The sequence below is a fragment of the Gekko japonicus genome, unplaced genomic scaffold, assembly GCF_001447785.1.
Source record: "Gekko japonicus isolate JY-2015 unplaced genomic scaffold, Gekko_japonicus_V1.1 scaffold394, whole genome shotgun sequence".
Lineage (NCBI taxonomy): Eukaryota > Metazoa > Chordata > Lepidosauria > Squamata > Gekkonidae > Gekko > Gekko japonicus.
In genome coordinates, this window is record NW_015173135.1 from 572,275 (window position 1) to 593,510 (window position 21,236).

Sequence of the window (21,236 nt, forward strand, 5' to 3'; positions counted from 1 at the left end):
AGAGTTCTGCAAACTCAAGGGACTCTAGTTTTGCAGAGAAATATTAGTTTTAACACACACTCTCTCCTAATGTTGAGCTCCAAAGGAATAATAGCAGAACAAGTGCTGAAGAGGACACCCAAAATTATTACCTCAAACCACCCAGTTTTGTTTTTTAAAAAAAGCTCTGAGACCCTAGAGAGCCACTGCCACTCTGCGTAGACTTTTGGGGGGGGGGGAGCTTGCAATGCTCAGCCATTTCATGTTCTTCTCCTGGGTTCTAGGCTCAGACCATTTATATTTGTAGTTTATATTTTTTTGGGGGGGAGGTTTGGGACTAACCACATTTAAAATATAGAGTTCAACAAACTCAAGAGAAATGTTAGTTTTAATACACACACTCGCACTTAATTTGGGACTCCAGTAGAATAGCTGCTGTAATATCCTTAATTGTGCTTGTCTGTGTCCTTTATAAAGTTTATATCTCTGCTACTTGGCATTACATTTTATGACACGCGTGGTCCGGCCTAACAAAGTCCAATTTATGTCAAACATGGTCCTCATAACAAATGAGTGACACCCTTGCTCTATTGTCTGTGCAAAAACAAGACCAGGAACCGATTGTGGTACACACTATGAATTGTTAATACTGAAAATGAGAATAAAGCTGAAGAAAAACACCAAAACATTCATAGTGCCAAATTCCAATCTAAGCAACATTCCTGAGGAGTTTAAAGACCATGTAAAGAACAGATTTGCATTACTAAGTTCAAGTGAACATGAACCAGAAGAACTGTGTGTTGAAACCAGAGACATTATCAAGGGAGAATGCACAAGGCTATTCCTGTAGCCAAAAGAAATTGAAAGGGCTCAATGGATGACTGATGAAACTCTTAAAATTGCTAAAGATAGATGAGAAGCAAAAGGTGACAGAAACAGAATCAAAAGTCTAAATGCAGCATTCCAGCAACTCACACACAGAGACAAAGAGAGCTATTACCAGTGTAAAGGAAGAAGAACCTACAGGTTTAGAAAGTGAAGTGAAAATTGCACTGAGAGCAACTGGGAGAAACAAATCACCAGGAGCAGATGGGATATCAATAGAGCTATTCAAAAGCCACAGAAATTGAGTCCATCAATTTTTAAAAAATTTTTCCATCCCCCTGGGGGGAGATTTTTATTGGGTTTTTTTTTACAGACTACAAAACTACAACAGAAAATATGGGAAAGGGAACTACATCTAGGGAAAAAAGAAAAAAGACCCACAACTAACTAAAACCCCAAGAGTAGGAGATCAATACATCAGCTTAACACCATGCTATTTTCAAAAAGCTACTAATAATACAATGAATTTAGTCGGTTATGCTAGATTAATTATCGTTTAACCATCCCTTTAACTGTTTAAAGAAATTCCCAGAGCACCCCGAAGTTATTTCAACATTTTTTCAGGCACAAATCAGAGTCCTTCAGCCCTTATTTATTCTTATCTTTTCTAATCCCGTTTATATGGGCCTTTGGGGGCAGCTGCCCCTTTTTCAGAGGGGGAGTCCTCGTCTGAAGACTCCAAGCCCAACTCGCCATCAGATTTGCTATCTTTTTCCTCCCCTTTGCCCTCTTCTGGTTCTCCAAGCTGTGTCCGCAGAAATTCCCGTGCTTTAAAAACAAGAGTCAATTTTTTCTTTTTTATCATTGAGCTTGAAAATGATGCCTTCTGGGGTTAACCACCTGTAACTGATGCCATTTGTTTGTAAGAAAAAGGTTAATTCTTTATCGTTCTTTCTCTTCTGTCTTATGTCAAATGGAATGTCTTTTAAAATCTTGATATTATTGCCCCCAATTTTCAAGGGTGTTCCCGAAGTTGCTTTCAAAATAGCATCTCTCACATGTCTCTTCGAGAATCTGACCACTATTTCCCCAGGCAGATTATTTTTCTTGATGTACGATGAATAGGACCTGTAGACCACATCCATCTCGCTGCAAAGGTATTCCGCTGTTAAATCTGTCACTGGGGCTATTGCTTCATTCAACCGTTGCTTCAGATTCTCTCCTTCAGTTTCCGGGATCCCTTGAAACCGTAGGACCAAATTTGCTTTATCCATTTGTAGCTCTAAAAGCTTTGACTCCTCCGTAGCTTGCTTCATTTCCAGCTTTTGCACCTTGTTCTTAACTTTTTTAGTAGTGATGTCCATTTCCTTCACCTTCTTTCCCATTTGCTCTGTTGCTTTTAAGGATTGAGTCAGTTGCATCTGCTGCGCTGCCACACTCTGCCCAATTGTTGACAGTTGTTGTTTAATGCCAGTGATCTCGTCCAGCAGGGGGTGCAGGGAGTCAGCCAAGAGTTTTGAGAGCTCAGTGACTTTATCCGTTCGAGGACTGCTCCCTAGTTTCTATTTCAGCAGCTTCTCTTTCTCCGGTTTCTTCCCCACCATCTTTTTGGATTTGTTTACTTTTCAACAAAGTTGCTAAAGTCTCTGATATTCACCCGGACGCTTTTCTGCGGTCTGGTAAGTCTCTTAAAACAGTTTTAGTCGCTTATTTTTCCGCTCCCCCCTCTTTCCTTCCGTGTTCTGTCTATGCTTTTGGGAGGGACCCCACTCACTTTCCCGTCACTCTTTTAGGGTGGGCAGCTTCATTTTATATCTTCATGCTCGCCTCAACCCGACTCACGGTTCATTGTTGGCTATTCGGCCTCGCTCGTCATCATTTATTTCACCCGATCTCCAGCGCTTGTCCTGGTCAGCAGCACTCATACCATGCAGTCACTCAGCGGCAGGACCTTTAGGGCAGAGGGGAGCCTCAATTCTCCGGCTTTCGGCCATCGAAGAGGTTGCCCCTCAAAAGCCCTCTGGCTGGGAGCCTTTTACCAAGGCTCCGGGGGGGTCGCGACCCATCAGACCCCCTCCCACATGCTGGCGTGCAGTTTACATCCCCGGGACGTCCGGGAGATGTGTCTGCCTGCATGTCACCATAAACTGGAAGCCAAGTCCATCAAAATCTTAACAAGATTGGGCCAACAAATATTCCAGTTACAAAAAAGTTGACATTAAAGACTGCAGCAACTATCAGACCATCACTTTAATTTCTCACATGAGTAAAATGATTCTCAAAATCTTACAACAAAGACTGTTACCATATATGGAACAAGAAACACCAGATGTTTGACCTGGATTCAGAAAAAGAAGATGTACTAGAGATCATATTGCAATTTTACATTGGCTATTGGAGCATACGAGAGGCTTTCAGAAGAAAATCAGCTTGTGTTTCATAGATTACAGCAAAACTTTTGACTGTGTGGATCATGAAAAGCTTTTAAAAGACAAGATTAACTTGGTTATAGTATGAAACTTAATATGGTTATTGACACAGAAATTGCAACTGACCTATATTTTGTCCCCTTTTGATGTTGATGTATTACGAGTTGGTTGTGTTATTTTTTTGTATGTTTGTTGGTTCAATGATGTACATTGATTCTAAAATCTGTAAAACATTATGTAATTTTTTACTACATGACATAGTTGATACCGCTGATTGTTGTAAGTTATTATGAAAATAAAATACAAAAATTATTTTTAAAAAGCTGTGTTTGGTTTTAAAGGAAATGGATGTGCCACAGCATCTGATTGTTCTGATGTGCAACCTGTACTCCAGAGAAGAGACTGCTGTTAGGACAGAATATGGAGAAACAGAATGGTTTCCAGTTGGCAAAAGTGTCAGACAAGGATGTCTCCCCATCTGTTTACTCTATATACAGGACATATCATAACGAAAACTGGAATAGATTTAGATGAAGGTGGAGTGAAATTAGTGGAAGAAACATAATATTCAGATTATACCACATTACTGACAGAAAAAAGTGAAGACCTGATATGACTCCTGATGGTTAAAGCAGAAAGTACGAAAGCAGGATTACAGCTGAACATCAAGAAGACCAAAGTAATGACTAACGGGAATTATGCAACTTTAAGGCTGACAATGAAAAAACTGAAATTTTTCAAGATTTTCTATTCCTTGGCTCCATCATCATCCAAAAGGGAAACTGCAGTTAAGAAATCAGAAGCAGATTAAGAATGGGAAGAGCAGCTATGAAGGAGCTAGAAAAGATTCTTAAGTGTAGGGATGTGTCACTGGTGGGCAAGATCAAGTTAATTCATGCCACAGTATTCCCCATTACTATGTAAGGGTGTGAAAGTTGGGCAATGAAGAAAGCTTACAGGAAGAAAGTTATTCCTTTGAAATGTAATGTTGGAGGAGAGTTTTACAGATACAGTGGACCGCCACAAAGACAAATAAATGGGTTCAAATCAAGCCTGAACTCTTCGTAGAAGCTAAAATGACTAAACTGAAGCTATCATATTTTGGTCACATTGGTAAAAGACAAGAGTCACTGGAAAATACAATGATGGTAGGATGTGGGGCTGGGCGGGGGCCGTGTCAGGGCACGGGGGGGACGGAGGAGGTTACGTGGGGAATCAGGTCTCCCATAATGCAAGGCAGAGGAAGAGGAGGTGGCGGCAGAGGACAGCAAGGGGGTGCCCCCGGGTGGGCACTGGTCCCCGTTTCCAGGCTCAGAGACGTGCCAGATCCTCCCCCCCACGCCCACCCGCCACATTCCTCCCGAGTATTGGGAGCTGCAGAGGATGTGGCGGAGGGCAGCCTGGGCGACGCTCCTCCTGGGGGGGAGGGCAGGACGGGCGCCTTTTCCCCTTCCTCTGCAGGCCTGAAGGGGTTAAGCCGAGGAGCCGCCAGCCGCGTGGAAGAGCCGCGCAGCAGCAGCAGCTGGAGGCTGCTATAAGAGGAGGATGGGTGGGGGAACAGATCTGAAATGGAAATGTTATTGAAGCAGTTGAGCTCAGCTTTTGCTCAGCTCCCTTTCCCGGAGGCCTCTCAAGCTGGCCTCTTTGGACGCCGCGCCCCTTCCTCCAGTGCCCATTTTCAGCCGCTCTCCAAAAAACTGGGGAGAGACCAGGTGGGAGGCGGCGTGGGTCCGGCCTCGCCCCGCTTTTCTGCAAATGGCCAGCATCAGAGAAAAACCAGAGGAAATGGGGATGGGTAGGGGGTCCAATTCAGTTGGATATGGTCTCCTTGCTTTCCAGTGAGGTTTACTGTCCTGTTTGGATGCAATCCAAGAATCCACCCCCTCCCTTGTTCATTCGCTCGTTCTTTCTCTCTCTCTCTCTCTTTTCCTTCCTTTCCACTCCTTCCTTCCTCTCTCTCTCTTGTTCTTCCTTCCTTCCTTCCTTTCTTTCTGTCTCTGTCTCTCTCTCTCTTTTCCTTCCTTCCTTCCTTCCAGAGCAAAGCACGATCCTCAGTGCGGTGCACAGAGAGCAAGGGCCTCGCACCCGGCTTTCGACTCGCCTCTGGTTTTCACCCGACTGGTGCCCAAGGGGGCTTTCTCCAGCACAGGAAACCCGTGGCTTTAAGGTTGGGATGTCAGGAAGACCTGGGGTGTGAGGCCTTGATCCACAGCCTTCTTGCTTAGAAGGAGCTGCCTTGAAATCCGGGGGTGTGTGTCTAAGAAAGCTCTCGAGGGAGGAGGTCCAAGCCCAGTTTCAATGCGGTTTCATCGTCTGTCAGTCGTCTGTCTTTCTGGCCTTGCAATACCTAAAATGCATTTATGTTTAAAAATTGGTGGGCACATGGGGGGGCGGGGCGGCAGAAGGTATCCTTGCCTAGTCTGCAAAAAAAACCTGGGGCCGGCCCTGGGAGTAGGGAGTGTGTAAATATCTCCCAGCAGCATTGAGGGCAGGCGATTAAAGTGAGCTAGGAAAACTGGAAGGCAACAGGAAGAGAGAAAGATCCAATATGAGATGGATTGACTCAGTCAAGGAAGCCACAGCCCTCAGTATCCAAGACCAGAGCAAGGCTGTTTACAATAGGACATTTTGGAGACTGTTAATTCATAGGGTCACTTTAAGTCGAAAGCGACTGAGTGGCACTAAAACACACAACTATTCTAAAAAAACCTGAGGAGGAACTTTATCCGGGTCTTCAAGAAGTTTGTTGTCTGCCTATATGGCTGTTAATCTACAGGTCTGACAAGTCTTTTGTTTAAAAAAAACTCCAACCTGTCTGTTAGAGATGGTTATTGCATTTTTCAATCTGTCTTCCTTAAGGTGGCATACATGGTTTTCCTCTTTGCTGTGAATTACATTAGGGTGTCTGACTGGCCCAAGGTCACGCAGTTTCCTTCATTGCTGTGTGGGGGTTTGAACCTGGCTTTACCCAGTTCTAGTCCTATACACTAACTTCAACAGTATGCTGGTTTTCTCTTCAAGTTATATGTACATTTATTGCTAGTACTCAACTGTGTAAATTGTAATCTGCATTCAGTAATTTTATATGGACAGGTAGGAAATCCAGAGTTTAAAAGAGTTATCTGCAAAGACCATAAGAAAATAGTGGACGTATGGTCTCAAGCTTAAGGTGCTAGAATCTCTGCTAGTGTTGTATCCTGCAGAGCAGTATTTGTGGCTACATTTGTGGTCACATACTGCTAAGGTTTCTTTCCCTTCCCCCCCCCCCTTTCTTATAAACAAAAGACATAGACTTTGACTAGCCAGGAATCATCTGGGGATCAATCCTAGCAATCTAGTATACATAGCAGGACATGCTGGTGCCAGGTCTTTCACTCACAGCACCATTAGAGTTCTACCCTGATTTTTCTGTAAATAATAGCTCAGACTTTATAATAAGAAGAGAAGAGAAGAGATTGGATTTATACCCCGCCCTTCACTTGGAGTCTCAGAGCGGCTTACAAACTCCTTTCCCTTCCCCTCACCACAACAAACACCCTGGGAGGTAGGTGGGGCTGAGAATGCTGTGAGAGAACTGTCCTTGAGAGAACAGCTCTGACAGAACTATGGCTTGCCCAAGGTCATCCAGCAGCTGCAAGTGGAGGAGTGGGGAATCAAACCCAGTTCTCCTAGATTAGAGTCCACGCACTTAACCACTACACCAAACTGGCTCTCTAATATGGAGACAAGCCACCTGTTTAATAAAGCCACCTGTTTAATTAGCTACTATGTCATACTCACTTCTTCCTGGTTAATTCAGCCCACTGTCCTTCATAAGCTACCTTATCAATTTTTGTGGGTTCTCCATTTGCAGGTCATCCCAAATGATCTGTCCTTTAACTCAGCAAGGAGTCTATTGGCCCCTATGACTAGCCTTGTGAAAGGACCTGGAAGATGAAAATGCAAAGGAAGAAAATTAATGTTCTTGACATTTTGCCAAATGTCTACTTGAAAGCTAATGAATATAACAGTACATTAATATTAAAATTGCATTAGTTAAAATTAGAGTTCAGCAGAATAATCTGAGCAATATTAATGGGAGCAAAATATCAAGAGGTTTTCCCTCTTTATTCTACAGTAGTTTTTCTTTATATGTGTATAAAATCTGTATAAAATGGTGCTGGAGAAGACTCTTGAGAGTCCCTTGGACTGCAAGAAGATCAAATCAGTCAATCCTAAAAGAAATCAACCCTGACTGTTCCCTGGAAGGCCAGATAATGAAACTGAAGCTCAAATACTTTGGCCACCAAATGAGAAGGGAGAAGACCTGATGCTGGGAAAGATTGAAGGTCAAAGAAGACGGGGACGGCAAAGGATGAGATGGCCTCCCTTTAATAGAGCTTAATGTGTACAAATGGGCAGTTGAAGGTTTTCATGCATTGAGATAAATAATATCACAGTGGTGGCCAGGGGTGCCCTTCACCAGCTTCAGCTGGTGAGCCAGCTATGACCTTTCCTGGGTGGGAAAGATCTTGGCACTGTGGTGCATACCCTGGTAATAAATAAATTATTGCAGTGTGCTCTGCTTGAAGACTGTCCAGAAGCTGCTGCTGGTACAGAATGCTACAGAATGTAGACTGGAGTAGGTCATTGGGCCTGTGGTGGAATGTGCCTGCTCTGGCCTGCAGGCATTATTCCGCCCTGCCATCCTAGGTGTTTCTCCACACCTGGAAGGGCTTTTCTTCCACTCTTGGGTAGCCCCCCACCACCTGACCCATGTACGGAATTGCCCACCGGGAGGGTCAGGACTCCCAGCTTCCCTTCCAAGTTCTCAGGCCTTGCCTCTGTGTCTCCTGCTGCCCAGCACCTGGTCACCATGGGGACAGTTCACTGCTTTGTGCACCTCTGGAGGAATAGCCACTTGCCAACTGCCTGCCTTCCTCCATGGCACCCCTTTTAAAAATACCATGTCCGAGACAGTTGAGGTCTGTGTGGTACAGAGAACTACTACCAGCATCCAAAGTTATAAAGTATTTATTAAAAAGAAAATGTTTACAAGTATACTTTTAGCATCGCACCAAATTGAGCACAGGATACCAAAAGAAATGGGGAAAATGTAACTCCTTTGTCCTTCTATCAGATGTTAAAATAGGACAGGCCCATTTATCTTAGCTAGTTATAAATCCCTACAAGGTTACCTTTACCTTGAAGCTTGCTGCAGCTCTTGAGGTGAGCACATAGTCAATGGCTGCCTTGCTAGAGGAGAGGTCTATGTGTGCTCATGGATGCAGCATCCCAGGAAAAGATCCTCCTTCCTGTTGCAAGGAGATTTTATCATATCTGTTTCTCCACCCACTGAGCAGGTCATGCTAGGTCAAAGAGGCATTTCCTGGAGATCTCCAGGAATCTCCTTCCTGGAGACTTTCTAGCATTCCATTCCTCCAAAACTATCTGTTCCCTACTTGAAGGGAGAAGGGGGGGGGAGCTTGTCCATCCCATTGTCTCTAGCTAGACCTATTAACATTTGTATGAGGTGAGCTGAGGTGGAGGGCTGCGGTGGCTCAAGTGGTTAAGACGCTAACTGCAGACTGGAAGGTCAGTAGTTCAGCAGTTCAAGACCCGAGTGCTGCATGATGGAGTGAGCTCCCATCTCTGGCCTCAGCTCCTGCCAACCTAGCAGTTCGAAAGCAAGAAATTGCAAGTAGATAAATAGGTACCACTTCGGTGGGAAGGTAACAGCATTCCGTGCGCCTCGGCATCTAGTCATGCTGGCCACATGACCACAGAAACGTCTTCGGACAGCGCTGGCTCTTCGGCTTGGAAATGGAGATGAGCACTGCTTTCAACCAAGGGAAACCTTTACCGAGCTGAGGTGAGCCTGAAAAGCCATTGACAGACTTCCTCCTTCCCAGCCTGTTCTCTGTCCAGAGCGGGGGGGGGCTGTTAAAATGCAAAATGGAAGCTTTGCTCATCTCAAACCTCCCGGGAGGGGGGGGGGGGCATTTGTCCACAAGAACCATAACACTCTAGTTTTCTTCCATCTACACTGGCTCCCACTTGGCTTCCTGGCCCAATTCCAGTTGCTGATATTGACTTTAAAGCTTTATATTTTTGGGACTAGCACACCTGAAGGACTACTTACTGGCCCTCCTCCCTGGTTTATTATTATGTGTGTATATATATATGTTTTATTGAATTATTTAAACACTTTACATATGCTTATATTTTAAATGCTGTTTTAATGTCTTGATATTTTAGTGTTGAAATGCTTTTAATGTTTACTGCCTGTTTGGATGATAAGATGGCATAGAAATGTTTTCAACAGATAAGTGTGTTCAGTTACATGAAAATATGAGCAAAATAAAATATTAAAAATCTTTCAGATATGTGAGCCATACCACCTGCACACTTCTGACTCTTTAGCCCAGTGGTTCTCAGTTGGTGGGACACAGAAGTAGTTCAGGCAGGATGTAGGGTTTCCATAACAGTTACTAAGAATTCACTCTCCCTCATTCACGTCCAACTACAAGTGTGATGTGCCATCTTCTGCTGACCCTGACTTCAATCTATCTTTGACCCCTTAACATACTAGTAGTAAACTTGGACACTCAGTGTTTTCTTAATTCTCCATTCCCCTGCCCACCAGCAAGTGACTTGGACACTTCCTGCCAAGGATTATCCATTGTGCATCTGTAATATATGTCCTCAAAATGTATCATAAATGATAAATATAATAGAATGTAAGTAAACATAAATGTTCTTCTGGGGAAAAGTGGCATTGTTGTTTCTATCATGATGGAACCCAGTTTTTTTTGACATTGGTGGGATGTAAGACAAAAGGTTAAGTACCACATGATGTAGTACAGGAGCTGAACCATTAAGCATATGGTTTATAAAATCAGATACCAACTGTAAATAGTAGTTCAGTCACTGAATCAGACCCTTTCAACCAGTTTAGCTACATTTCAGGGACACTAATGTTATACTCCTTTTCTTATATGATATAAATCAGTGCAATCTGTTCAGCTTAAAAAATGCATGATTCTTTCAAACTTTATTTTTTATATGCAAAAAACGAAAAGAACTTACCCTGTTTCTGATGAGTAGAAGAATGATAGCAAGGAGGAACTGCAGTACCAAGGAAACACAAAAAAGATCCCACCGTGCTATAGGTGCACAAACTTCTACTTGAGTACCAGGAGGAACCTAGGCCTGCCCACCAATCTCTCTTGCTCCTCCTTCTCCCCCCTCCCCCATGGCTCACTGGAAAATATAGTTTCTCCAAATACAGCTAGGATTTCAGATTATGTTCAGGTTCAAAGCAATCAAGAGATTTTTAGGTTCTGGTTCATTGAAAAAAACTTTGTAACAATTGTAATTTTACAAAACTAAATAATCATCTGAACATGGGTCATATTAAATTTGGAGGCCAGTCCTACAAAATGTAATGGAAATAGAAAGATCTGAACTGGAATGTGAGTTCCTCTTGTTTCTTCTGTATATAATTTTTTTAATTGATTTGTTTTAATTTGTATGTTACAGTTGTCAAGTCGTTTCTGACTTATAGCAATCCTATGACTTAATAACTTCCATAATGATCTATGTGTTTTAATTATAGCTGTAAGCCACCTTGTGCAGGCCTCTGAAGAAGTGGCATATAAATCTTTTGAATAAATATTGAAGAGAAAGCCGTCTTCATATCAGAGAAGAGTTGGGACATAACAGGGAGAGATTCTGGATTTCTGGAGCTGCAGCCAAATTTCAAAGCTGTTTTAGCAGTTGCAACTGAATTGGAGATCCTGGGGCTGTTTGATGAAAGCAAAGGCTCCCTTGCCTTGAATTCTTAAATCCTCTACAAATGTGTCTAAAAATGAAGATGATCAACAACAGGTAAGATTTGTTTTAAAAAATAGAGTCGCTTGTGCAGGATCACTTGCCTAGTAGATGTATATTGAATCCATTTGCATTTTTGTTAGAAAAACCATCTGGCATAAAGCTAATATAAAAACAAAACAACAGTACTGACACTATAGTAATAAATTACTGATATGTTTTATTGCAAAGGTTGTTATCAGTAACATGTAGAAATAACTGACATTTGTAGATCCCTCTGAAGCTTTGGGAATGTCTAATGAAAAATTCATGTGTCCCTTAACCTCTGCTTATGCAGAATTCCCCCCCTTTAAATATCATGTAGGTCAGATTGGGGTAAACTAAGGAAAGCAGGCTTTTTTCCCCCTTGAAAAACAACACACACTAGAGAAAAGTTCTTAAGCAAGCAGAATTCTACCCAACAGCTCAGTATGCACAAAATATTTACTCTACAGCAGTAGTGCAGGGATTCACAAGGATTTCTGTCAGCTTTGTGCTTTTAGGGAACTATAGTGGCCACATTTTTATATAAAAGGTCTGTTTATAAGTGGAAAAGACAAACTAGCTTCCAGGTTGGCTTAGGGAGTGAAATCATTAAAAAGTTACATTGATGACCTTCCGGAGGGAGGAGCACATGATCTACAGCACAGTGTCTGAACACATTTGGGTAGCTTGTTGTTTTGGTGGACCTTGATTTGTGAAATGCTCTATGCCATTAAAGTAGATGACTGCAAGAAATAGCCACCTGTGCATTACTTCTGTATGAGCGTATTTTACACAGGAGAAGAAGACAAGCTCCTATTGATGTTTATTATTTTATGAAGTTCACCATTAGTGTATAAAGCAGTTACTCTATAAAGAGGCCATTAGGCTTTCTAATGGCCCCACTCAAGCTCTAGTCACAGGCAACTAGTCCTACGTAACAGCTGACAGCTCCAGATTCAGTGCGTATTCTTTGGCACATCATTGTACATTTTTCATCTAGTTCAAAGATAAATATCCAAGTGTGCATCCACATGACCTATAAATACAGAAGGTTTCTTCTGTATTTGTACCTTTCTTCCTAGGACAGTTGCTCTTAGATTTAAAAAGAGGTCAACCAAACATCCCTGCCATTGCTGATATTTATAATATGCAACATTTCTAGACACTGTAGCCATTAAACTACTCTCTGTACTCATGATGGCACTCTGGTGCTTTCAGTTCACTGTCACAACACTGTAGGGCAATCACAACCTTTTTGCAGCCTCTTCTAAACTATATAAACATTTAAAGGTGTCTTGCAAGTCTTTTCCATTTTCTTTCTTTTCCAGAACATATTATGCAACAACTAGAATATGATTCTAATGGAACAAATAGTTATTCACGGTTTTCCTTTGTATATTTATGTTCTTTTTGCAAAATTTACATGTCAATTTGATTTTAAAAAAATTATTCAGGTTGCAAAGTAAATAACCTCTACATCTGTTAATTCAGTACAGTATAAACTAACACTGAATCACAAATGTCATTTTATCATGTCACTCCTTTGAATTCAAAAGGACTAGACCAGTATACGTGGTCTTTGAATCCTTCATTTTCATGGAGCCAAGCTAAGGTAATCCAGGCATCAAATTGCAGGACAATTTAACTACGATGAATAACAGGCAAGTAATCAGAGTGTAAAAACAATTAATATTTGAAATTAATTCATTTCTTAGAAAAGAACTGGACTTCCTCATGGCTTGACATTTCTAAGCCACATTGAATAAGTATTTTCTACACATAATCCGCAAAGGACATGCAGTTTTCTTTATGGTCAAGAACAGCCAGACAAAATGGCAACCACTATTTAAGTGCCATTTTGCCATGCTCCATTGGAGAGACAGAGAAAATACTTGGTACAAAGAATCACAGGGATCTTTCTAACACAGTGATTATCCAATGTAATTTAAACTAAGAGTCATATATTCGTGCTTCATAAAAAACACATTCAGAAATTTGTTATGCCTGTTAGTATGTGAGTTGTAAAAAGGTATTTCCCTACCTGTTTTATAAATGGGTAGCTATGTTTATCAGATTAAAAAAACAACAAAAATCTATTTGTACCTTAAAGACTACAACATTTATTTCAGTATGAGCTTTGATGGGTCACAGCACACTTCCTCAGACAGATACTTGTTAGAAAACCATACTAGGGAAATTTTTACTGAGGGGGAGTGTCAGGGCTCAGTGTGAATTCTCACCAAGTGTAATAGTGTAATTCACACCAAGCCTTGACTCATAAAAATTCCCCAGTATGGTTCCCAACACATATCTCACTGATAAAGTGGGCTGTGACCCACAACAGCTCGTATTAAAATAGCTTGTTATTCTTTAAGAATGCCACTAAATTTTTGTTCTATTTTACACCTTTTAAGTAATTACTGCTCTACTCAATTTACTAATACCCCACAGTGCTCAGCACAGTAAATATCAGCCCTGAATGGAAATATTTCAAAGGCAATATGCCCAAGACCAGATATTTAGCCCATACTTGTCTCAACAACAAGAGGCAGCTTAAAACATTGTAAGACAAAAGCAAGGAAGAAAGAAACCTTATAAATGTGACTGTTTGTTCAGTTCTGGCTTCTCAGAGCCACATCAAATATTGTGCTCCTGAAAGATGCTCAGATTTTGGTAAAGAAAGAATTATATTTATGGAACTCCAGAGAAGGTAGTCCATATTTATAGAATTCTTTTTCCTAGTGTTCATAATTGTAGAGCTGCCCCTTTATACATCTCTGCATGCATTAGTTGTACCAACTTGCTGCAATCACAGTAATACATGCAGAAGGAAGCAATCTTTGGAAGAGGAAAAGCCCCAAATTACCCTTTTGGAAGTAAATCAATTATTATTTTATAATATAGGATAAGTGTAAATAAATTCATGAGATATTTATACTGACATCCAGGGCTATTTTTGGGCAGGAACGCACAGGAACGGAGTTCCATCTGGCTCCTGAGTTGGCCGCACCCAGCAGGAACTCATTAGCATAATAGGCCACACCCAACAGCAGAAACTCATTAGGATTGGCTACAGTAGGCATGTGTGGCCGGATGACCACACTTTTGGCAACACGGGGCTGCGGCCTAATATGCTAATGAGCTGTGCTGTGGCCTAATATGCTAATGAGTTCAAGCTGTTGGGTGTGGCCTATTATGCTAATGAGTTCCTGTTTTGCTTTTTCTACAAAAAAAGCCCTGCTGACATCCATTCATAAGGAACACTTTATGTTTTCATTTTGTTTTTACATAAATTGGCACAAAAATAAGCCTTTAATATATTGCAACCTAATAAAGATCCATAGGATCACATGTATGCAAGAAGAGGGTTGTGTCTTGTCACACACAGCTCCTCCTTTTACTAGGAATCCACTTTTGGAAAGATGCTGACTTTATTGTTCCTACTAATTTTTCTTTCTGCTTTACACTTGGGCTGCTTTGTCTGGATTAGCTCTTCAGGGGTATTCCCCAAAGGTGGTAATAGTCTTTTCTTACTGTTCCGATTTTCTGATAGCCACTGTGGAGGCAACTCAAAGGGCCCAAAGCCTAGCTGCATGGAATACTTTTCATTGGCCAATTCTGCTTCTGTTGGCATAGCAGGAGCCACTTGTGCAGCAGAATCTGCAACTGCATGCGGCAGGGTCCTCTGAACCAAAGTCTGTTCCACGTCCAAGCTGGTTGTAGGGATTTCTTTCTGCTGGTAGTCTCTGGAACCAATGGATTTTGTTTCATTTTCTTCCTCATCCTCTGTAGGTCTGAAAATTTGCTGTTGCCCAATGTGGAACATTTCCAGTAGTTGGCTACCAGATCGGACATGAGGCTCCAGGGTGGCATCTGCAGTACTTCCAGAACTGACGATGTTCCTCCGACTATATCTTCGGTGTAGCCGCACAACTGTTCCCACTAAACATTTACGTACAGATTTGTTAACAGTCAAGAAGAGCAGAGGATTGGCCAGCAGTGATATTTTGGGCAGCCAGATGGCAGTGAGAAGCAAGAACACAGAAGGGTCAGAAGAACTCAAACCAGTACGGTAAATCACCAAAATCATATAGGGAATACTGCAGAAGATAAAGATCATAACCATGGACAGCAGCATGGCATGAAGTTCAGATTCTCTCTGGGAGGCATAAGGAATAGAAATGGTATTCTGAGGTGTTCTTAAGGCAGCTATGATGACTTTTTTCTTCTGGCTGGCACTCAGAGCCCTGCGGATAAGGATCATAAAGAGAAACACCACAGCCACTGGCACTATCACAGTGGTAATATTGTAAATAATTACATATACCAAATGGCCAATGGAGTAACTCCAGGGTTCAGTGCAAGAGGACATTGCGTAAATATCGGAGACATTGGTCACAGCAAATACAGGAATGCTTGCCACCACTGCATGTGCCCAGATGTAGATCACCAGATCTCGAGACCTGGCATCTGATATTTTCCTTTCAAGTGGGTATAGAACTGAATAATACCTATCAAAAAAGAAAAGAAAATGTATGAGAAATATTTAAATTCAGGTGCACCTTCTGTGGAAACCCTCCCCACTGACCTACTTCTGAGTAAATGTATAACATATATAGCGTAAGTGGATATCATATGCTGTAACAATTTTCAGGGACTTCCCAGACGGTAGTCTAGCAAAATAACATTTTCTACATAGATGAGAAAAAAAATCTATGCTTTTTAGTGAATAGAATGATAAACATTAATAATTTCAGAAATCACTGCAGAAATCACAAAGCTGGGAAGGGGCATAATATAGGAGAACAAAGTCATCCTTATGAGCTCAGCAGATGATGCTAACGAGATGCAGGATTATGTTTCCCAGGTTCAGATCAGCAACTGTAATGGGCTTGCTAGTTTTAAATCCAGAATATAATACATGACTTTTTATGCCATTTATATTGTATAACCTCAAGTTTGATATAGTTTTCTTCATCACCTTTGGTTTCAAATGGCAAAGCAACCTTTAACTCAGTGTTAGATCATGATTCTGTTTTAAGAGTTTATGTGTAGGCTTTAATATGTTTGTATTACATTCTGAATTACTTTCATTAGTGAGCTGATTTATGCAATGTTCAGGGTGTCCAGAGAAAGCTGCAATGCAGAGTTACAAAGGAAGTTACAAAGAAGGAATCCAGTCTGAAGCTGCTGTTCAGCTTAGTTTCAGTAGAACCTAGGGATGGCTAGCTTACTATAGAAGTGTGGGCACACTACTCCTCTTGCTTTGTCAAGTTGGGATACCAAACAGGATCTCCAAACCATAAGTGGTTCCAAGAGGTCTTTGTTTCAAGCTATTTCAAGAGATTTAAAATTTGCTTTTTACACAGACAGATTTACGGTTGAGTATTCACTGGTACCTATTACCGTGAGAATTGAGGCCCTGTAAAAATTCTTCAAAGAGACTGTTAAAAGAATGATTTAAGAATACCAAACAGGAACAGGCAAACCATAACTTGGTCATGTTTACCAAATAGACCTTTTGCCCGATAAATGGATTAATAATGAGAATGATAACCTCAGTTGGTAATGTTGGGCTAGACACTCTCAGTCTGTTGTTGTAATGATAAAATGGAGAAGGGAGGTTTATCTGCCACCATAAACTCACTGAAGAAACAGCAGGATACAAATGAGATGAGTGGATTCAAAGATGAAAAGGTAGATAGATAGTGAGAATAGTAAGGGGAAGGTGTAACTGGCCACCATGGTAGCTGTGATAGACAGCCATATATAAGGAAGTTTACCTTGTATATATTGGCAATTGGCTCCTTAAAAACTAGATTTAGGCCTCAGAAATATTGACCTAGTTAAGTTAGGCTGACCGGAGCTTCAAAATCCAGCCAGTTTATGCCTTTTTCCCCTTTCTTAACCTAACTTACCTAACAGGATGATACCAAAACTAAAATGTTACTCTTAGCTGCATGGGCAGAATGAGATATTATTAAAGATATTAAGTGTGTAGCACTCACAGACCAGATGGGAGAGAACGGCAAAAAATTTTTGCCACTTGCTTTTAATTACTGTATAATGCTGGATATGGCTTTTATATGTTTTTATGGTTTTAGAATGTTGTGCATCACCTAGAGCCCCACGGTCGTGGGGATTAGGCGATCAATAAATGTAATATAATAACAATAATTATAATGATGATGATGATTGGAACTAAAGAGAGAGCAAGTGAGCAACTGAACTGCATTAACAAGCCCCACTAAATAAGAATCAGTCTAAAACAGGGGGGCTCAATTTTGTTGAGCCTGCTGGCAGTTTTGGAATTTTGAGAAAGGTTAGTGGGTGCCAAAACAGACTGGTTGCCTCCCCATACATATTTTAAATAAAGTTTCCATTAAAGGAAATACTGCGGGTGTGTGAAAGACTTCGGGTTTTGTAGGCCAATAAAACTTTCAGGTTATAGTTTCATTGCCTACTGATATTTATGCGATTAAAATAAATTATGACCTCCTAATCTTTGCTAGAGTGAGGCTTCTGATAGGGGAATCCAGTTAACACCAGTACTGAGGACTTCATAAACCTGAATACAACAGGTTTTATTTGGAGTTTGTGTAAAAGTATTCTGGATGTGGCAAGAAGATAGGGTGGGCTGAGACTGGGGGATCACAAGTCCTCCAGCTTCCTCCTCTTTTCTTGTTGCGGGGCTATTCTCATACTTACTTTTAGAGAGGGTCCTTCTCTTTCCTTTCTACTGGTGATGGGGCTGTTGTGATGAAATAGTTTCAAGGAAACACATGCCCATAATGAAGACAAATAGAACCAAGCTGCAAACTCAAGTGCCCATTACCCTTTACACTGTAGCTACTGTCACAGCTTTGCAGGGGGCAGCTGGAACTTGGTTCTCACACCACCACTCGCATTGCCACAACTGCAACCTCTCCACCCTCCCAGCATCTTTATTACACTTCAAAGCTGGCTGGAGAAGTGGCATGTAATAGGTGTGAATTCTAAGGGGAAAGGGGTGAAAAAGTAACAAGCAATTTCAGTGTCTTACCTATCTAGAGCAATGGCAGGAAAACTTAGGATGGTCACTGAGCAGAAGACTTTGTGCAAGAACTTGATGATCTTACAGAAGGCCATGGTATAAATCCACCAGCAGCAGTGTGGACTGGCACTGAGGATGATGTCAAAAGGCACACAGACTAGGCTGGCACAGATCCCCGAGCAGGCCAGGTTCTTAATAAACCGATTGGTTACGGACTTTAAAACTGATGTCCTGCATGTTGACCACAAAACCATGAAGTTTCCTGAATAAAAGGAAACAAAATCAATCCCTGAAAGTTAAGATAATTACAGACAGACAGGTATATAAATGGCAAGTTCAGTTTTTCAAATAAGACTCATTCAGACTAGACAAGCCCTTATAGATCTGTCGTCAGATCTTTCAATTTCATATACTAGTTATGGGAGGAGGATTAATTGGAGTGGGGAAGAGGGAGTCAACCCTTTATCTTGCACATTATTTTCCCAGGAAAATCTCACCCGCACCCACCCACCCACGTTTATTTCCCCTATCAGGGAAAATAGCACCTTAGGGGAAGAGGAAAACAGTGTGTTGGGGGAGGGGGGGGGAGAGATACAGTCGCAATCAGATTCTATATCACTACCAGCCTAGCTGTTATTACAAGAAATTTAAAGAGGAAGGAAATCCAGTTGCAGATCTCCAGTGACTCCTCTATAGTTTGGTTCTTAGATATAATTTGTACTCAGCAATACAGCTTGTTCTCTGAAGTTGCCATTGGATTTTTGCACTGCTGAATGATTCCACTTCTGCAATCTGCAATCAGCTGGAAATGGAATTGAAACTGCAGTTCTATACAACATTTAGCATAGTGCTTATATTTCCCATAAAAATTCAGCAAAATTCTATTAAATATTTACTCAGAAGTGAAATTATCTATAGTGCTATAATAATTAAAAACAAATCTAGAAGCAAAACGAAAAATGAAAGGGACAGGAGGGGAACCTGGAAGATTATCCGTTCGTTCCTCTTATAACAGTGGTGCTTCCACTGATACAAGAAATTCCATTGATATATAGCTTTATTGCTGTAGTGTTAATAACAATTTATTGCAATTGTGTACTAGTTCTGAGCTTTGATTAAACAAAAAATCTCACCCTTTTGCTTGCAGAGTTATAAGGAAAAATGTACAGCCCAGTAGCTCCACCAGGAAAACAGCTAGAGACTTGCTTTAAAAAGGGAGGAAGAAAGCTGGGAAATAATAAATTGTTGCAATAGACTGCTCTAATGTTACAATGATACCTATTGGGGAGGAGGCCTCAAAAAGTCTTGCAGTGGTAGTGGGAGGAATGACCACTGGAGGCACTGAAGTAAGGGAAATGGGGCTGATGTGGAAGGGCCCTGAAAAAAACACACCTTCCTGTTTACATGGCATCCAAAGTTTCTTTGTCTGCATTCTTTCCAAAAAGTTTCTTTCAAGTTTCTTTGAGGAAGCAGGGCAAAACACAGAAACAGGACAAACAACGGTATGTGGATTTTTCTGAAAACAGCGCTGCTATAAGGAGGTCAAGACAGAGGAAAACATTCATGTGGGAACAGCCCTAATCTCTGTATAAAGGATAGGTTATAGTGAATTAGGATGTGCCTAGTGTGCAGGATGCATTGAACCCAGAGTTACTGATTGTTACCAGCCTCTCCATCTAATTGGATGTTTTTAAACATTTGGAGCAGTGGAACCAACTTTTGGTTCTGTGACATACATGCCAACAAATTTAACATTATCCTAAAATTAATGCTATTATTTTCCATAATTCAGAAGACTTGGTATTGACTAGTCAAAACATATCTCAATAAAGGGGAGGGTGGGGTAAAAATACTTAAATAAATAAAAATAAATAAATAAAAAAAGATAAACTATGGAAGTAGCTATGGTTGAACAGGAATTTTTAATAACTGCACAAGACTTGTTTTCCAATTCACATGGCCACATACTTTGCTTTTTCAGTCCATGTGGCAATTTTTTCCACCCTGGATAAAATGAGCATGTTTTACTAGCACCACTAGTGAAGGCATTTGATATATAAAATTATAGTTTGGGTTTATGGCAATCAATACAAGACATACACTGAATTGGATTTATTTTTTTTAATGGTGTCACACATCACTGAAATTATTGGTCAGCTTAGTCAATATAAAATTCCTATAGAAGTCAGCCTTCTGTAAGATGTAGTGGTTTCAAATTATTTTCCTTTAGCTTCCAAGTTGCTATAAGGCCTGTCACTGAAAGGTTCCTTCCTGCAGGTACCACGCCATAAAGTCAACGTCTTGATAGCCATCTTTTCAACCACACATGCTTCAAACAGTTCTTTGCTCATTTATATGTGTAATAAATTGAGTTTTTTCATTTTTTAAGATTTCCAGCTGGAAAAAGTACTAGATTTGAGTCCAGTAGCACCTTAGACACCAATTTTAGATTTTGGGGGTATAAGCTTTCAAGAGATCACAACTCCCTTTTGTCAGATACAGGTAGGAACAGAGAACCCTCAGTCCTTATATCCCAGTCAGAAGATGGGAGGGGTGCTCCAAAGAATGGAATCAGGGTGCAGAGGTACAATACAAAATGTAATCAGCTTGATTAGAGCAGGGGAGAAATGCTTAGGGGCAGACAAAGGAACCATTCAAAAGGTAAAAACTTCCCCCTCCCCTTGTTAGAAAATGACCCTTCCTAAAGAATTTTAAACACAAAGATATCAAGTTCCTCAGCAGCAAAACACCATTTCCTCTCCCGTCTTCAAAATTATATTGTGGCATTGCCAGTAATTTCTATGTCTTCCTGCACTCACAATTTGATTTATCATCATCAGAACCATTTTCTTTCCATACCACCTACATTGTTTCTAGCTTTTATACTTCAGAGGTAATATAAATATTTCTCTAGTTGTAATCCAATGAAAGTTTACTAGGTTTATTACTAAACAAAAATGTCTTTTAAAAAGTTTGTTTCTATGAAAACCAATTATTCCTTATTCATATAATGTTGCACTTTATTTATGTTGCATTGAACTTTCACAGATACATAAGCTGTGGATAGCCATCTTCAGCTACACACAGGACCTTTATGCATGTCCATTTCCCTTGCTTTCACTGTGAATCACCGT

The 21,236-nt window shown here is 40.9% G+C and overlaps 1 protein-coding gene across 1 annotated transcript in view; it reads right to left on the minus strand.

Annotated features, from left to right (window-relative positions):
• Nucleotides 1-14,469: 14,469 nt before the first annotated feature.
• Nucleotides 14,470-21,236, minus strand: part of GPR176 (G protein-coupled receptor 176) — a 75,312-nt gene continuing 68,545 nt past the window's right edge. Inside the window, exons 2-3 of the mRNA XM_015422183.1 lie at nt 18,112-18,364; nt 14,470-15,580 (exon numbers count right to left, since the gene is read on the minus strand). Coding sequence (XP_015277669.1) covers nt 14,470-15,580; nt 18,112-18,364 — 1,364 coding nt within the window. The remainder of the gene's footprint in view (nt 15,581-18,111; nt 18,365-21,236) is intronic.